Raw genomic sequence first — 19,119 nt, forward strand, 5'->3', positions numbered from 1 at the left:
TAATTAGTTAATGCCGAGTCTTGAGAATTATTAGTTTCTCATAAATATTCTATACACATAATCATCAATGAAACAATTCTGGATTACCACAATTTTTTAAATCTTAGTAACATAATATTATGCAAATGTTCGAAGACGCTTTATCTACCAAACAATAAAAACATTTATTAATTTTATTTTCGTATATTTTTCGTACTCCTTAGTGACTGAAGTAAACCTTAAAAATAAATTGCGCGTCTTAAAACAGTTCGCTTTACTGAATATCTCAACTCCTCAAAGAAATGATGAATAATAACAACGTTGCTGCTATAGCAGAAGTAATTGTTTTAACAGCCAGCAACTTTTGATTTCTAAAATTTGATCTCATTGCAGTTACTCAAAAGAATTGTTGGGCCATACGAGGATAAGGCTTTCTTTTCGGCCAAAATAATAAACATCTAACAGGAATATTTGTACAAAAAAGTGATTAAAAGATTAATGGAAAAACGTGTGCAGTGATTGGTAGATAACATGCTATACAGAAAATAAAAAAACAGTGGTATTCAATATCCGTAGAGTTATATTGTCAATTAATATTTACTGTTATACTTTAATTTCGGATAAATGTAGTAAAATAAATTATTTATTGGTGCCTAATAGTTATCAGATTCAATTATAAGACGAGACATCAATTAATTAAATAATAAAACAGGAAATCGCGTGGTGGGAATAGCTTCATAGGTTTGGTTTGGTTTGAATTTTGCGCAAAGCTACACTAGGGCTACCTGCGCTAGCCGTCCATAATTTAGCAGTATAAGACTAGAGAGCTTTGCTTTTTTTTTTTTGAATTTCGCACAAAGCTACTCGAGGGCTATCTGTGCTAGCCGTCCCTAATTTAGCAGTGTAAGACTAGATGGAAGGGAGCTAGTCATCACCACCCACCGCCAACTCTTGGGCTACTTTTTTTCTAACGAATAGCGGGATTGACCGTCACATTATAACGCCCCCACCGCTGAAAGGGCGAGCATGTTTGGTACAACCAGGATTCGAACCCGCGGATTACGAGTCGAACGCCTTAACACACTTGACCATGCCGGGCTCAATAATAATTTGAGCTGTATAATTTTATTTACCTTTGATATTTATTGTTTCATAAACGATTGACGTACATAGTTTTCTAACTACGTTTTCTAGTTTTAACTAAAGGCTTTGTTGGGAATAGCATACAACTAAGAAACTATAGGTTTAAATGTTTTATACACTCTTCTTGCTGGAAATTCGTATTGGGGAACCAAATTATTATGTAATTCAAATGATTATCAGGCTTATTGTGATATTATATCACAAATTCATTTTATCTCTAAACAATTATTATATTACATTAATATGTATCGCTCAAAGTGTTTTCATTTTGCTTTATAATCTCCCGTATCCGATGCCCTGTTAAATGTTAAAATGTGTTAAAATGTTAAGTGTTAAAATGAAAAACAAAAAGGTTTGGTTTTAAAATTTAGTGCAAAGCTGTGCAAAGGTTATCTATGTTATTCATCTCCAATTTAGCAATTTAAAACTAGAGGAAAGGCAGCTAATCATCGCTACCCACCGCCAACTCTTGGGCTACTCTTTTTCCAACGAATGGTGGGATTGACAGGTCATATTGTAATGCTCCCACGGCTGAAAGGGCGAGCATGTTTGGTGCGACGAGTATTCCAACCCGCGATTCTCAGATTGCGAGTCTAACGCCTTAACCCATCTGGCCATCCCGGGCCTATTTGTATGGTATCTGTAGGATATCCCCGACTATAGACTGTTGTAATCAGAAACATTTGGTACTAAAATGGTTTTCTCTTTCGCTGTTATTTTAAGCATTTATAAGGGCTGATTTAAGTCAATGGTTGGCATGCTAAGCTAGTGTCATGTGTACCCATCCCGTTACCACACAAACAAATATATATATATCTCCCTCCGCCTTTTTACCCGTAGCTGCATCGTAAGAATGGCGGTCAAATCCACATATTCGACCTAACCAAGAGCATCTGAAGAGTGGGTGGTGATTGTGCTGCTGAATAGTTACCTTTCATCTATTCTAGCACCACCACCCACAATGGCACCACGGTATGTCTACGGACTTACAACGCCAGAAACTGGGTTTTGATACACTTGGAGAGCAGACAACAAAGAATTGTGTAGCTTTGTGCTTAACCTTAAATAAATTTGTGGTGTGTACTTATTTGCTAGACTAACGAGGGATGACTACAGTTACACTTATCATAAAAGCTTAGTATTTCAGCTATTACTTTTTAACAACACATTCTTAATTTAGTCCCTTAGAGAGTTTAAAGAATTAGAAGAAAGAACAATAGTATTCCATCACCATTATTAGAATAAATGTGAAGTAAAGACAGAAGAGCGATGAAGAACTTTGTGATAAAGAAAACGTTTTGGGAAATTGTTAAACAAACTTCTTCAAAATACTCATTGAAATCCCAGGAAATTTGTTTTTCCAAACTCTTCCACTGAAAGACCGGATACATATTCATACCCAAAATCATGTACTTTTGTAGAACCCTAGATAAATCTTTGATTGGCCTCTACTCTTTGGTATAGTTTACTGGACTTATTATTACATATTATTTTTTCTTACACTTATTAGTTCTTAGAAATAGTAAATAAGTCAGATTTGTTTAAAGAAAGAGAAGAAAAAACTAAATACAGATTGATAAACATAAAGTTATTTATAAAAAGTAGTCACCTTTTAAGGCAAACAACTGTTAACGTAAAGAAATACCAATTGAAACTGCTAAATCAACATCACAAAGAATCAACGGAAATGAAGTGGAGAGTAACCTGTTGTTGAAGTTCATTTATACGTGGTACGTAAACAATAATGAGAATAATTAAAATTGCAGACAAATTAGAAATTGAGTAAATCCGAAATTTTCACTAAAAGACGATTGAGACGTGTAAAAGTACAAACAATGGAACCCAAAACAAGTTTCTAACTGGAATTCCACTAAAGTATGTGACCCAGAGATTCATTTCTTTTGGTTATTTTATCTTGTCTTTGAAACTTTTCAACCTCCAGAATTATAATCATACAAAGGTTAGAGGCCTGTCAGGTTGCTCATGTGGATTATTACTCCATTTCTAATGTTTATTAAGATGAAGTTTCATGGAACGCCATCGTGTAACAACTACAGGAACTAGCCTTTGACGACTACTGCATTGGTTTTTATTTTAATGGTCATTATGTAGAATTTCAAAAATATGGAAATATATCTCAATAAATGATTTGTGAAGTATTTACATCCTTTTATGAAATGTTTTATTTACCACAATAGTAAGATTCTGACTTCGTTTTGATTCTGATCAGGTATCTAATTTGTTTGGTTTTCAAATGAGCAGTTAGGTAAAGCACATCTACTTATATTTCAGAGGGTATTGGAATGAACTCAGTGATAAAGGATTTTATTTAACAATCACCAAACAATTTTCTTGATCTCAAAGTACGCCCTCAATAGAGAAAGAAATAAGCTAAAATCAAATTAAAACATGCACTGCTAGGTGGAGATTTCAAGGGCTTCTCTCGTTATTTCTTAGATATATAGGTGACGATAAAAGGAATTAATTAAAAGCTAAACCTTCCTAATTGAACTATATGAATAAGAACCGCTAGGCTGTGAATAGTTGTTTTATTTCGCTAATGTTTATTTGTAAATAAATGTTTTCAAAGTTTCTAACTACCGGGTTAACTTATGTAATTTACACATGCTCATTAAGCTTAATAAATGTAATAAATCCCGCTTAGCTGCCAATATCTTTATACATTCCTTCAACATTTTATTCATGAGCACCAATTATTTATAATGGACTAATTAGAATTTTTTATTCGTTTGGTTTGTTTGAATTAAGCACAAAGCTACACAATAAGCTATCTGTGTTTTGCCCACCACAGGTATCGAAACCCGGTTTTAAGCGGTATGAGTCCATTGTGGCACTTGCTGGGGCAACTAATTGGGAATGTTATGACGAAAACATCATCAGTAAAACGCAAGTTCCATCATACTTATTATGTTTACTGAGCATTATTGCATTCCCAACGTTGAGTTTCAACTACTCTAGAGACAATTTAGATACTTAGAAGACCGTAAAACTTTTTGATATCTTTCATATCTCTAAAAACTGTTTTATTGTTGTTGATACTGATGATTTGCTATTTTCTATAATTTTGTCCAAATATAATGTGTATATTTTTCCTAATGTTTTCCTGAAGATGTATTTCCTGAGAAAGATTGGCGGAGCTCTATTTGTTCACGAACAATTTAGTACTATATATTTGGAGTTTTACAAGGTTAACAATCATTTGATAACATACCAATAGTATTTATGCCACGTTGAATAATTTTTCATTAAAGATGCAAGAAAACTTTGTGTACTTCGGAAAACTGTATGTTAAAAATAGTTAAAAATAAATATAATCTCCTACAAGGCTGTAAAACATATCCTGTGATAAATGTTTTATGTTTGTATCACTTAAAAACGATTTTGTTGCATGTTTTATACCAAAAAGCAGTTTTCAATATTCATTTACGACTGATATATTTTTTATCGAAAAACTGGTAGAAATTAACAAGTGTAATTGTACACAATCTTATAAAATACATAATAACATAACATAATGTTTAGGGACAACAGCGCGACCTTTTTACTCCATCTCGACTGTCCCATCCTCGAAGCCAAACTAAAACTATTAAATAGATGAATCTACAAATATATCAAGGCAACCCTTATCATTCTTATACCAATCAAGCTTTATTTTAAACTCACTCAAATTTACTGTCTCCACAACATCCAAAGGCAATCTATTTCATAGGCCAACTACCCTTTCTGAAGACGGCTTCTACCTTACTTAAATCTAAATTTGTATTCCCTTGTTCTCTGATTCTTGCTGTTAAGTATGAAAAATGTTGGTGCATTAACTTTATTAATTCTTTTTACACGCTTAAATACTTCAGTCAAATCCCCTTTAACTCTTCTTTTTTCAAGATAAAACAATTTTAAGAATCTTAATCTCTTCTCATATGACAATCTCTTCATCAGGACACTGCACGGCTTACGAAACTGATCAACTAATGCAGCAAGATCCTTTTCTATATTGACACTGTTAAGATTATTTCAATACAAATCACATTTATATTTAAATTATGATAACCCATGTGCAATATCTTGGATTTATCATAATTAAAATCCATCTGCTATTTATTTGTTCAACTCACTAAACGATTTAAATATTTTTCTAAAGCAGAAGCAACCTTTTCACAGCCAGCAACACCCATTACTTTGATATCATCAACAAATTTATGTAATTTATTGACCATTCCCTCATCTATGTCATTAATGTAAATCAGAATGAGAAATGTTTCTAAGACTGAGTTATGAGATATACCATTTGGAACATTAATACAGTTTGACTGAATTCCATTTATAACAACACTCTGCTTTCTTCCATCAAGCCATTCTTCCATCCAGTTAGTTAATTTAATCTCTACACCTATGGAGATAAGTTTCTTTACAAGCTTTTTATGTGACACTTTGTGAAATGCTTTCTGAAAATCCAGATACACCAAACCTACACCCTTACCTTCATCTACATATGCAGTAACATTTTCAAAGCATGTCAAATGACCTGTAAGACAAGTTTCCATTAGTGAAACCATGTTTACTGTCTGATAACATTTTAAGCTTTTTTAAATGACTTTGCATGGTATCTTTTTGTCAAACTTTTCAAACCTTTTCCCATAATTAATGTAAGACTAACAGGCCTATAATTACTAGGACAACTTTTATTGCCTCCTTGAAGATTTGAGCGGCATTAGTTAATTTCCAAACTGTTGGTACTTGTCCAATATTTAAGGATTTACATAAAATTATGGCAAATGACTCACATATCAAATTCTTGACCTCCTTTAAAATCCAGGAGCCTTATTATTCTTTAAACTTCCCAATTTTATTGTAACAAGGACAAAATTTATGCTGTTATCTTGTTCAACTTTGTTTCCATCTATCAGTTGCTCAAGACGAGTAATACTTCTTATGTCTTCATTAGTAAAAAGTGAAAAAAAAACAGAATTTAATAACCAAACCATTCATAATCATTAAATACAAACCTTTATTTATCATCTCTCAATGGTCCTATTCTCATTTTAATATTTTGTTTACCCCCTAAAGTACTTAGAAAATCCTTACTCTTAATTTTTATGTTCATAGTCAATTTTTATATATCCCTTTTGATGTCCTAATTTCCTGTTTAAATAATATTCTTGATTTTTAAATCTTGTATAATACCATTCAATTTAAATTTCTTAAATTTGCAATGCTTTTCTTTAATTTTATCTTTTACGCCCCTTGTGAACCAACCTGTTTTTATTTACTTTCTGTACAGAATATATTTGTTTTAAATTTAGAAAAATTTTCTTTAAAATTTTCCACATTTGCTCAGTTTCTCTAAATAATTCAGTTGTCTAATTTTCAATAGAAAATTCTTGTTGTATCTCTCAAAAATTTTTTTTTGAAATTTGGAATAACATTATTTCTGATTTCCACTATGTAGCAAAACATCACACCTAATACAAAAATTATCACCTGTGTTCCCCAATTTCCACTCTCTCAGCCATTTCTATATTAGAAGTTAACAATAAATCTAGAATAGCATTATTTCTAGTAGGTTCCTTGACCAATTGGTGAAGAAATTCATCTTAAACATTTCCAGAAACTTTTCTCCCTCACAATTTGACACTAGAATTTCCATATCTGTATGTCTGAAATTAAAATCACCCATAATTATGATTTCATTAACAGCTCAAATCTTAACCTCACTCTAAAGTTTTTCATCAAATTCATTAGTTTTATCTGGTGGTCTGTAATAAATTGCTACTAAGAGCTTTTCCCTTGATATCCACTAATAGAAACGCAAATTTATTCAGTCTTCTTGTCATTATCCTTAATATTCTCAACTTCAAGCAGATATGACTCACATTTTACATTTAGAGCCACTCATACCCTCTCTTTCCTATTTTAGCCCTAATAAATCACCTATAACCACGTATTTCAAATAAATTTTTGTTGTCAAATTTACATTTAACCACGTTTCAGTTATTCTCATTAACTCAAAATCTTCTATTCCTACTAGTGCCCAAAAGTCATTTTATTTCTCATACTTCCAGTATTACAACAGCAACAATTGAACCTATTCTTATATCTACTTTAATACTGTTTTTCTATGGTGAAATTTTTTCTACACCTCAATTTTGTTTAATTTAGTTTATCTTTCCCTTGCCACAATCTGCTCTTAGTTTAAAACTTTTCTTCAGTTGAATTAATAACCCTTGTAAACATGCCAGACCCCTTAGTAAAAACTGAAGAAAAACCACAATTTAATTCATTTTATCCATTCCAATGTACCATCGCTCGATAATCGTATCAGATTTCAGTCGAAACTAATTATCCTATATTAATTAATGCTTTGTGAAATAAGTTGCTTTGTGATTTTGTTTGTCCGCGAACTTGCTGTAAACATTTGGAACCAACACGGCCAAGTTTTGAAGGTGGGCTGTTGTTGGCTTGGAGGTATTATTATCTACATGTCGTAAACACCTTACCTCGCATGATGAGAATCTAAGAATAGGTTGTCAATGTTGCTGAAACCTGAGCTGGCATCAGGATCTCTCGAGCGCCATGTTGGAAACTGTCTATACTCCCAAAGAAAGCTATTGAATATGATGATCAACTTCGAAAAAAAAAAGACAAAACAAAGTAACAATGACATCATAGTTTCATTGATAGAGCTGATCAAATACTCGGAATACAATTCTGGCGAAATATGTGAATAAGAAAATATTCCAAGCTTTACTAACATCATTGTTTTTGAGCATTGTGGTAATATATGGAGGGTTATGGAAGTAGATTTGAAAAATATGGTAAGAAATGCTACAATATTGTACTTTTTCTCTTTAGAAAATCGTTAACTATAGAATAATGTTAGTGAAAATACTATAACAAAAAACTATAGTAATATGTTTTTATGAGCCAAATTATTTGTTTTAAACTAAATACAGATTCGAAAGTGTGAACAAGTACGGTGCTCCATAAAATATTAGAAAGGCTTTATTATTGTTTAATAAAAATGAGTGATAACGTAGAACCTTGTGGATTTTTTAGTTACTTTTTAATGAAAACTGACATTGTTTATTTTACAACACCATGGTGCCACAAATACACAATAGTTATATTCTTAATAATGTTTCTAACAACTAACGGAAATATTTATAGAAGTTTTTGCAAACATTTATATTAAACACCATTTTAAGAGTTTGCTTGGTTTTAATAGAAGAGTCTTGTAGGTGTGTGTGAAAGTACATCACAATTCATTAAGCAATACCCTGTACCTGTAGCTTTTATATTTAAACAATGGAGAAATTGAGTAATAAGAAATGGGGAATAGTTTTGTCTTTTAATCAGTATATATTGTTCTTAATGAAATGTGGTAGATATAGCTGACTGTGTTTATGGTTGTGAATGCAGAACGTACCCAAAATAATGTCGTAAAGTAAAATAGTGTGGTGTCAATGTTTCCTGGTTAGTACGATTAATAGTTTTAAACGATTAATATGTTTCCGAATTTATTTAAAGTTTCTATTCACAAATACTTTAAAATACTAACTACAATTTGCCTGAACCATTTGTTTCAGTCTTTTTCAAAACTTCGAAATAATTTAATCGTTCAAATATTTGTGTTTTTTAAAATCCTGTTTTAAATCATTTAATTTCATGGTATCATGGTTAGAAATACATTTTAAGTACGTTGTTGAAGCAAACTTGACAAACTGAGGCTCAAGTCTTAGGAAAAGAGTACCTCCTATACAAATGAAAAATACAGGACTCGTTAATCATAAATACATTTAGAAGGTTAGAAACAGTACTTTTAGTATCATGTGAAACCAATAAGAACTGATCATTCCAGGAACCCTAAAAATCTCTAACAAAACAGTTTAATATTTACCTTAAAAATGCTTTATTAAACTCACATTATTTTGTAATTACTCTGCAAAATAATAAGTTTATTATTCCTAAAATGATTAACGAAGAAAATAAATTAATCTTCACTACAAACTTATGTATTTGTACATCAGTCAAGTTCTTTAATGTCAACAATGAAAAATTGTACATTAGAATTGGAGTGAAAAGTTTTACTTAAGGTAAAATTATATGTGATAAAACGGAATATACCATACAATCTAATGAATATGTTCGGTTAATAATCTAAACGTGAGTGTGTTTCTGTTATAGCAAGTCACATAGGCCCATCTGCTGTGCCCACCAAGAGGAATCGAACTCCTAATTTTAGCATTGTAAATCCGTAGACTTACGGCTGTCCCAGCGGAGGACGATAAACTAAACATTCATAAAGTTGTTTCAAAGCAGAAATTACACATATTTCAGTTTGTTTGTTGCTTTCAAAGAAACCTAAAGAAAAAGTCTGAAATATGTAAAAAAAAAAAGTCTTAACACTAAAGTAAACACTGAAAACAATTTGAAACTTAAAATTTATAGTCTATAATTCTTGATAGAAGATGAAAGAAAGAACTATATTGTAACAAGACGGACAACTGAATATAATAATGGAAGATAGATTATACATTTTGATGGATAAAACGAAAAAACTTTTGTCTAAAATTTACAATCTTTGGTTTGACCTAAACATTTTAAAATGTTACACGTAAGAACGGATCAAAAATTATTTGTCATGATACAGTATTGCTTGTATATAGTTAGTTTAATTTTTCCCCAAATTAAACTGCTAATCACTCTGGTTAAATTCTGCGCATGCTGCCTTTGTTCTAATATTTACTTTCACTTCGTCTGCATACAACTGTTTTGCTTTCTTATGCTTCAAGCACACAATTCAAGAAAACACTGAAAAGGATTATAAACAAAATTGGCCAACTTTCTTGAGCTTTTAAAAGCCACATATTGGTTTTATTGTTATAATAGTGCACTAAATCAAATAACAGATTACAAAGTATGAATGTTTGTTTTGTTCTAGATTATCACAGATCTTGTTTCTAAAATAGAAGTATTTTGCTAAAAATGTTTTCTTGACGGCAAAAAAACCTAAAGCCGTTAAAATGTGGAAAATAAATTAACTATTACATAAACGCACCGGTTGTAAAAGTTACTTCTTTACTATTTCAATTATCATATTGTAATCTTAGCCTGAATAAAGAGATTTTTCTCAATGTTCACCCTTGCCTATTGCCCAGATCTATCGGTACCATTACCTCCACCAATCCATAAATAATAAAAAGGCAGATAGATAAAAACAAGTACTAATTGTTAAAGTAATAGTTATTGAAATTAACTAAGTATATATTTTAAAACCAACGTGATATAACTATCCATGCCTTGTTATCCAGTTTAATGTTGTCCGTTGTGTATGATTAATTTTAATAAAATTTGTTATTTGAGTGGTGGCAGCCTGAATCAGGGCGGTGAGTCGTAGGTTCCATAGATACTCGTGAATTTGTCGTCTGAGCTACCGTAAATCATCTGGTGTGGTTTTCCATCTGTTGTGGCAACAAAGGCTGGAACTCGAAAAGGGAGCTCGTCATCAGAGAATTGTTTTTTTCGGTTCTTTTGAATCCGGAAACGACAGAAGATGGCGGCAGCGATCAAAACAAAGTAAATTAAAGATACTGCAGTCACAACTGTTATGAATGTGGAACGAGACGTACATACACCTCCAGGAAGTTTTGATTTGACATCTGGAACAAGAAAATAATATTAAAAACTTTATATACGTTTAAAACAAAATCAAGTTATATGTAAGTTTCATTTAAGCATAAAATAAACAACTTTTCAAATTGTTTGTTTGTTTAGGATTAAGTATAAAGCTACACAATAGACTATCTGTGTTCTGCCCAGGCATCGAAACCTGATTTTTAGCAGTGTAAGTCCGCAAACATACCGCTGTGTCACTAGGGGATGCACTTTATTTTAACTCGTCAGTACAGTTTCTTTATAGAATGCTAAATCTACGATGTTCGAAAAATGATTAATATGCCCTGTAGTACTAAAATAAATATTAAAGTATCTCTCAAAACTTTGCAATGAATTTTCATGAAAACAGGTGCATAAGAAATAATATATACCTTAAACATAATATTAAGTACAAGTTAATCTCATACTTTTGAAAAATATACAAATTCTGAAGAGGTTCTGAAGAATTTAAGTCGGGTTAATTAAGCCTCAGAAACAATTATTAATCAATTTATTTTTTAAGTAATTAAAAAGAAACTTGCGCTTATTTAATAAGTCCAGTGTTAGAAAAATGATTGTTATAAATTTGGTCATATCATCATTATTATTACTTGCATAGGTTCTTACGCCAGGCTTAGCATTTATTTCGTTGAATTCACGAAGGTAACGGGACACAATGCATGTGCGTCATTGACCATATAAGCCTCTTCAATACTGCCATAAAATGCTGTTGTAGTTGATCCATTTTGATGAGCTTCTTTATATTAAAGTAACCATTTTCAATACGTTATCTAATTTGTACTTCTGTGTGTCCTGTAGAAAGTTTCATAATGATCTAAAGTCATATGTTGGGAAATTTTCGTAACGGATAGACACACAGACACAAACCTGTTCATAATAAAAAAAATGTCTAAACGTAGTGCTAACAAATTAATAAAGCTTGTTAGCAAAGAAACGTTTCATTGTTATAAAGTATTTGCTATTTACTTCTAACTGAAATGTTGCTAAATATACCTACCCAGTAGAGTTTTAGAGTCTCTCTTATCCACTGGAATTTCTTTTTCTGCATCTTCACCGACCATAATAGCTAAGGATAGGGGTATTTCTTGTGGTATTGGTCTTTCCGTTGTAGCAGTAATTTCTGGAGTTGTTTCTTCATTGACAGATACTTGAAAATACAGCTCTCCAGCTTTTGGCATCCAGTAACGTTTTGTTGAGTTTAACTCATTATTATTCTGTTTGTAGTTATATGGATTATTGCTGTGAGAATTATCATATAAATTACTGTTGTGTCTTTCAGAAGAGCTGCCGTATAAAATGTTGTTAGGTCTTTCAAGAGAACTGCCATATAAATTATTATTTAATCTTTCAGAAAAACTACCATACAAATTATTGTTAGGTCTTTCAGAAGAGCTACCATATAATTTATTATTAGGTCTTTCAGAAGAACTGCCATATAAATGACTGTTAGGACTTTGAGAAGAGCTGTCATATAATTTATTGTTAGGATTTTCAGAGGAGCTACCATAAAAAGTGTTACTAGATCTTTCATAAGAGGTCGATGAAGATAGTTGTATTTCAGTGCTAATACTGTGTTTCCGTGTATTTTTATCAGATTTGATAATCGCGTGGGGTATAGTGGTTGTTACAAAGTTAGGCTCTGATGTATTTACAAAGGTGGTTAAACTTATCCTTTCATAAGAAATGTTCGAAAATTTCTCAGATTTATCATCCTTGCTAGCATTAGCTGATTCTTGTATCACATGTGATTTTTCAAGATCGGCTAAACTGTCGTAATTAGAAATATTGTCAAAATGTAAACTGTCGTTTACAGGAATTTTCTTTGAACTAGATGGTAAAACAGGACCTGATGATGAAAGAAACGTTTTAAAAATATCCTCAATAACAGCATTCACTGGAACTAGAACCGGTGAAGATTTCATTGAATTACTTGGAGGAGAAATACTCCTGGTTTTTGTTTGATTTACGCTACTAAAATTTGAACCCAACATCGGACGTTCAACTTGTGGTTTTGCTTCCTTTGTAACTGTATCTCGTTTTCGCCGTCCGTAAGACAATTCATTATTAGCACACAGAACCTACAGAATGAAAAGGTTCAATTAATATTTCAAAATACAACTTTTTAAAATAATACAAAGAGTTGCGTTTTCTGTAGTTTTTTTGGGGTGGGTAAAGGCAGGGTTATAGCGATTGGTGAATTTCAAGGTTCATATTTTATGCTATCATGCTACAGAAACTCGTTCCCTGCCTGCTAAAAAAAAGGATCAGCCTGACAAATAAAAGTAGCACAAGAGGTGGATAATTTTGGTCATATGCCTTTCATATAATTTATCGGTTCTAAATTAAGAACAGATTACCTTTTCTGTTACTTTGCTTAAAATTTTAAAATGATCAAACGAACCCAAGATCCTCAAAGCAATACATTAACAACTAGATCGTGCTTGTTGCTAATAATTTTTTCCACAGAAAAAAATTATTCGAACATAAAGCTTTATTTAATATTTTATCTTATTTTAATATTATTACTTAAAGTTTAAAATGATTCAGTAATAACAATTCAGGGTCATGGATTTATTGACGAAGCAGTTAGAGAATTAGTACACATACGCTTGTTGTAGTACACTTCTTTTATGTGGCGCCAAATGTCTAAAAGGTATAAAGATGACGTATATATGTAAGTTTCTAAAACTAACTATACAGCATTCAGTTGAGAATATTCTCGCTGATGAATCTGTTAGTTTTTCTCTGTAAAAACATTTGTGGGAAAAGAATCGTGATGTCGATACCTTTATAACATTTATTCAAAACTGCAGAGCAACACAAACTTACGTGTTCACAAAAATCCTGACAGAATCTAATTTGCACCTCAAAGTTCACTAACCCAGTAGAAGGGAAACGAAAAGCCTTAAATCGAGAAAATAGGGAACGATAATCTTTCTGGTCCAACTGGAGAGAAGGAAATATGCTGGGATCCGTGGGACACCTGTATATAGGAGAAAATATCGACGATAGTTATTTGTTTATTTAAAAAGTACACATTTGAGAGGATTTTCGAAATTAATAGATAATCCGTTGTAACAATATTGTAGCTATTTCTTTAAACAAATTCGGAGTTTTTGGAGATAATACAAATAAAACATGTTAATATTTATCTAGATAAATATTGGAAAAACACATTAGGTTTTTGGAGAAACCAAAAAATAAATCGTTGTAACAATGCTACAGTCATTCGTTTACATAAGTAAGCTGGGATCTTTAGAGTAAATATACATAGATTAACAATTTTATTATGAACCCCCATACACACAGACATACATGGAAAACTGTATATTAACCCACTTATTTCCACAAAAAATTATTATGATAATGTAATATGTCACAAGATTCCCTGAACCATATAGATACACAGGTTTAGCCTTATTATAATTAATATGGGTCCCACAGACTCTAATAGGAACATCGTTTTGGAATATTTCTTTAACTGGTTGTTCAAAAATATCTGTCAACAGCAACAATCGAAAGGGAAAAAAAACCTGCCATTAAGTAACGCTACGGATGCTATTCAGGTGTAATTGATGAAAGGAAACGATTGAATATAGTTTTAAAGTATAACAAGTGTCATGTTGTGTCCTAAGTGTCTGATTCCCTGAATAGCAGCTCTAATTCGTCTATCGCTAACAATACTATGTGAAAGACTATGTGTTTTTTTAACTCCTGTGGATAAAGAAAAATAAGCGTTTAAATAAAAAATACTAATATTTGGAATATCTAAAAATAAACAAATCTAAGATTATAATGAAGTCACATTTTAAATAAAAATTCTGGAATTCCTCCCATATTAATCAAGGTATAGGCGATTAAGTTACAAATTTAAAGAACGGTCCTCTCTCCACTTCTTTACATAATTTTTGTGACATACCTTTTCCAAATCTAACATACACACACAATTCACAATACGCAGATGACATCTTTAGAACATTTACAGATACAGCAAGGTAACACACTGAAGTTGAATCTTTATATAATGATGGGATTTTTAAGAACATACAAAGACAAGTTTGCTGAAGCTAAGTTTTTTTTAACAAGATGTTACATTTGTTGAAGCACAAGTAAATGAAGATAGGAAGGCTGAAACTATTTGTTAATGAAAAGCAGTGGGACCTCAATTAACAAAGTTAAGAATTGTTAAGTAAACTATTTAAATAAAGGGATCCTGATGCATGTGAAACATCTAACTGAAAAATCCTCATTAAGACACTATGGTAATTACTAATTATATGTTTATATTTTGCCCAATAGCTGTATTGTTAATTCAATGTCAGCCTAAAAGTTTTGAAAAACAAATTCCACTGTAGAATGGTGTATAGTAATAAAACATATACAATAATCTAAATTTCACAAAAACCTTTTAATTAAGATGTAACTGTTTTATCTTTCATTACTTATTTGAAATATATACACTCAAAGTTTCTGAACCTACTAAATACACGTCTCATGTTTATAATAAAATGTAAATTTGTTAATCACATCCACCACAATATAAAAAAAATTCATTACTAGCCTCGTTGTTCAATGTTCCTAATTTTCGTTATTTTTGAAAAATAGATAATGCGTTTTCTAATTATGACCATAATTTTAAAAATGTCGTAATGAAATAAATATTGTGAGTTAGATGATTTTAAATTATAAAATGATTTTCATTACTAGCCAGTTTTGCTTACTTATTTAGATATGCTAAGAGATCATTACAGGATGCTATTTATACTTATAATGTAATTCAGCTTGCTTAGTATAGTTGTAATAAAAGATTATTACAGAACCCTATTTACGGTTATAATGTACTTTAGATTTCTTTGTTTAATTATGCTAAGAGAATATATGAAAACACTATTTACAATTGTAATGCAGTTTAAGAGTGTGTTGTTTTTTTTCTTTTCGGATACGTAAATTGTTTTAAGACGTTATTTATAAATCCGGTTTTTAACGTTACTGCTCATTAACGTTCTTCATATTATATAACTTCTGTTGTATTCATAGTTTGAAATCATTCAACACTAACTTTTGTTTAGTCTTCACTAACAATATTTTCATAAAAATACAAAGTATGAAAAGAACGATTATTTGAAATAAACTTACCCATTGCTGTCGATTAGGAACAAGGATTCGCCATTGGCACTTCTAGCGTAAAGATTTCTAGCAAATATTGCAAACGCAGCTAGAAGAAGGAAATATTGTGAAGAAACTAAATATCCGAAACTGAAATGTATACAAAAGTATCGCAAAAAATAACGCACAACCCTTAATATCTTACAAGATTAATGAGTAAACAAAACAGATTGTAATAAGTGTAGAAAAAATTGCAGATGTTTTAGTTTTAAATATAATACTATATTTTATATTTTGTTGAATACAGATCTTATTAATATGTTGATTCTAATTGTTCTTTATTCGACACAGTGAACTTGTTTGTATAAGTTTAAGAAGATGTAGCATCGATGTTATTAATATATTTTTATGAGTTATTCAGCAGGTAAGGATTGACAAGTGGTGAAGAAATGCCTAGAAACCGGTTTAACTCAGTAACAAGTGATAAATCGAATAATAAATTGAGCTTATTTATTTTTTTACTATTTAAAGATATTTTTATTGTCTTAAATCTGGATTTAATATATTAATTTTAAGGTTATAACATATTTATTAAAATTGAAAACCAGGCAACTTACATGAAGTTTCTTGAATTTCAATTTTTAAAATGAGTTCGTCTCCTAAACCAACTAACCTAGCGTCTCTTCCATATCGATCTAGTATTCGTAAACTCACTTTAGGTGGTGATGCTGTATTGGTGACTACAGAATTGATGGAAGGACGTTGAGTGCTGAAAAATTTCATAATAAAAAATTAAACTTTATAATATCGCCTGCAGAACTATTTTTTCACCTCGAAGTTTTAAATACTTCTTATATAAATGGTGTTTAAATAAATACATGAGTAAAATTTATAAAATGAAAAAAATGGCTGACCAACAAAAAACATAAATGTATATAAGAAGAAAACATACGTCACATCAACTCCTTTAATTCCTCCTTGGAATGGACTACCTAACGTGACTGTGTGTTCACCCATCTCGAAAGAACACACTACCCGAACTGTCCGGTCACTTTCAGTCACGATGATTGGATGCTTCTGAATTACTACCTCATTTACATACAGTTTTTCTCCCTGAAATCAAACGAGTGTAAAATTTTATGTCGTAAACTCTTCAAAACTGAAATGCAGGGTATTTGCAAATATAACATTCTACTACCTGTGTTTTTATAATAGGAATAGCTTTATTTTGATTCAACTTTAACCTAGATTACAAGTTCACTCTAAGTTGAAACCACGACAGAATGTTGTAATTGAACATTCTATCAAACAAAGACTGATTATGAATGCTTTTGAAGTTCGAAATACAGACATAATGAGAGGTCTGTTCAAGCAAAGTCAATTACTGAATGTGGACATAAGTGTGATAATATTGGAATTCTCAGGATAATAAACTATTGTCTGAGGTTCTGACAGTTTATAGTACAATACTTTGTCTGAAATTTTCAAAATTTTTAGGTTTTCAATTGAATTATCGATTTTACTTTAACATAACATAAACTTCGGAATAGTTCAAACGAAGATAATGTGTATAGAGGAACATATAAAAAGGCATATGAACTCAAGCTAGTGTATTCACGTATAATATATGCATAGAAAAATTATTGCAAATTCCTTAAACTTTGGTTTATTTCAATAGAAAACAAGTCCTTACTCACCTCTTGTCTTGAACCACAACGACTTCCTAAAGATATCGCAAGCTGTATTGAAGTTTGTCCTTGACCAACAACAAAGCATTGACTGGGGTTCCCTCTAGCGTACACCCTGCCGCTAAATGGTGACTCAAAATTCAATGTGACTAACATGTCTTGGGGTGTGCATTGTACACTAACTAGAAGTAACATAGCAACAAACACGTCCTGAACAACATGATATACACTACACTAAAGCTCTAGTTTACATACTTGAAAGTAGAGTAAAATATTTTTATTTATTTGCTAACTTTAATTTATAGAAAATAAAGAGAAACTTACATACTCAGTCATGTTTGTTATTTACTTACTAGCTACAATTCATAGCAAAGAAAGTGAAAAATTTCATAATATGTATTTACAATATAAAGTGCTATTGTTGTAATTAAAGTATTAGAATTCAAGTAAAAAAAGTAGTTACTGATCGAAATTCATAAAGAAAATGTTTTTACTATACCATGTTGGTTTGTAGTCGTTATTCAGTATACGAAGTTGAAAGTTAGTAAACTATGCCATACAGTTTCTATTATTGTTTTAATACACATTAAAATGTTTTTGTTTCTATTATGCCTACAACACACCAAGACATTGTATTTGCGATGTCCTTAAAATATTTTCCTCAGAAGGCATTAATAACATATGTTGTTTCAGTGAACTCTTTTCAACTCTTTTTTTTTTTTTTTTTTTTACTTACGGGTAAACATTTGAATTTGACTCTCCTCAGCAGGTAGACCGGATGTGGCTTAATTCTTAGCGTATTGGATTGCAACTCAGAAGATCGTTAGTTCGCATTTTCTTGGCGCAAGAAAAATATCGTTCTCCATACTTTGTGGCCATGGATGTGTTATAAGAGTGAGAGTTAAATTCCACTATTAGAATAACATAGCCAAACAATGGCAGTGAGTTTTATTAACTATTTGCCTTTTCTCAAAATTAACTATTCAAAATTAGAGACGGTTATGCGAAAATAGCTGTTGTGTAACTTCACTATACCAAATCTTGGTGGTAGGAATTAATCAATGTTGTAAGCGAGTATTATAAGAACTAAACTTAGTATTACCCCTCTTTTGCGCAGCCATTGCCAGGATAATTGCTAACAAAGACGAATTAGTTCACAAATTAAAATGAAGAACTTTTATCCTGTATTCTTTATTCTAATTTAAACGATGTTACTACCTTTATTGACTATATCAAGTTCACAATGCATGCTAACTTACAATTAGAAGAAATATGACTCACTTAAAACTCTACAATTTATCAAGAGACAACCTCTTCTGTCGAGTTAACTTAAGAAATCTTTCGACAAACAGCTCATAATACATCTGACTGTAAGAAATTAATTGAAGATGGTTAATCATTTACCACCCAAGCTTTCTGTTCTGCCAGAAAAACCTAGCGTGTGATAAAAAGTAGCATCTGCTAAAGGATAGATTTATGTTATCATAGAAAGCTACTTACATATTTGAAG

At 31.1% G+C, this 19,119-nt stretch overlaps 1 protein-coding gene across 1 annotated transcript in view; it reads right to left on the reverse strand.

The window, feature by feature from the left end:
- Window positions 1–9,154: 9,154 nt before the first annotated feature.
- The window catches only part of LOC143245579 (uncharacterized), a 40,682-nt gene continuing 30,717 nt past the window's right edge, over window positions 9,155–19,119 (reverse strand). Inside the window, exons 14-20 of the mRNA XM_076491937.1 lie at window positions 17,619–17,791; window positions 16,874–17,034; window positions 16,539–16,690; window positions 15,952–16,030; window positions 13,645–13,798; window positions 11,813–12,893; window positions 9,155–10,799 (exon numbers count right to left, since the gene is read on the reverse strand). Of these exons, the coding sequence (XP_076348052.1) occupies window positions 10,519–10,799; window positions 11,813–12,893; window positions 13,645–13,798; window positions 15,952–16,030; window positions 16,539–16,690; window positions 16,874–17,034; window positions 17,619–17,791 (2,081 nt within the window). The 3' untranslated portion in view covers window positions 9,155–10,518. The remainder of the gene's footprint in view (window positions 10,800–11,812; window positions 12,894–13,644; window positions 13,799–15,951; window positions 16,031–16,538; window positions 16,691–16,873; window positions 17,035–17,618; window positions 17,792–19,119) is intronic.

The sequence above is a fragment of the Tachypleus tridentatus genome, chromosome 2 (genome assembly GCF_004210375.1).
Source record: "Tachypleus tridentatus isolate NWPU-2018 chromosome 2, ASM421037v1, whole genome shotgun sequence".
Classification (NCBI taxonomy): domain Eukaryota; kingdom Metazoa; phylum Arthropoda; class Merostomata; order Xiphosura; family Limulidae; genus Tachypleus; species Tachypleus tridentatus.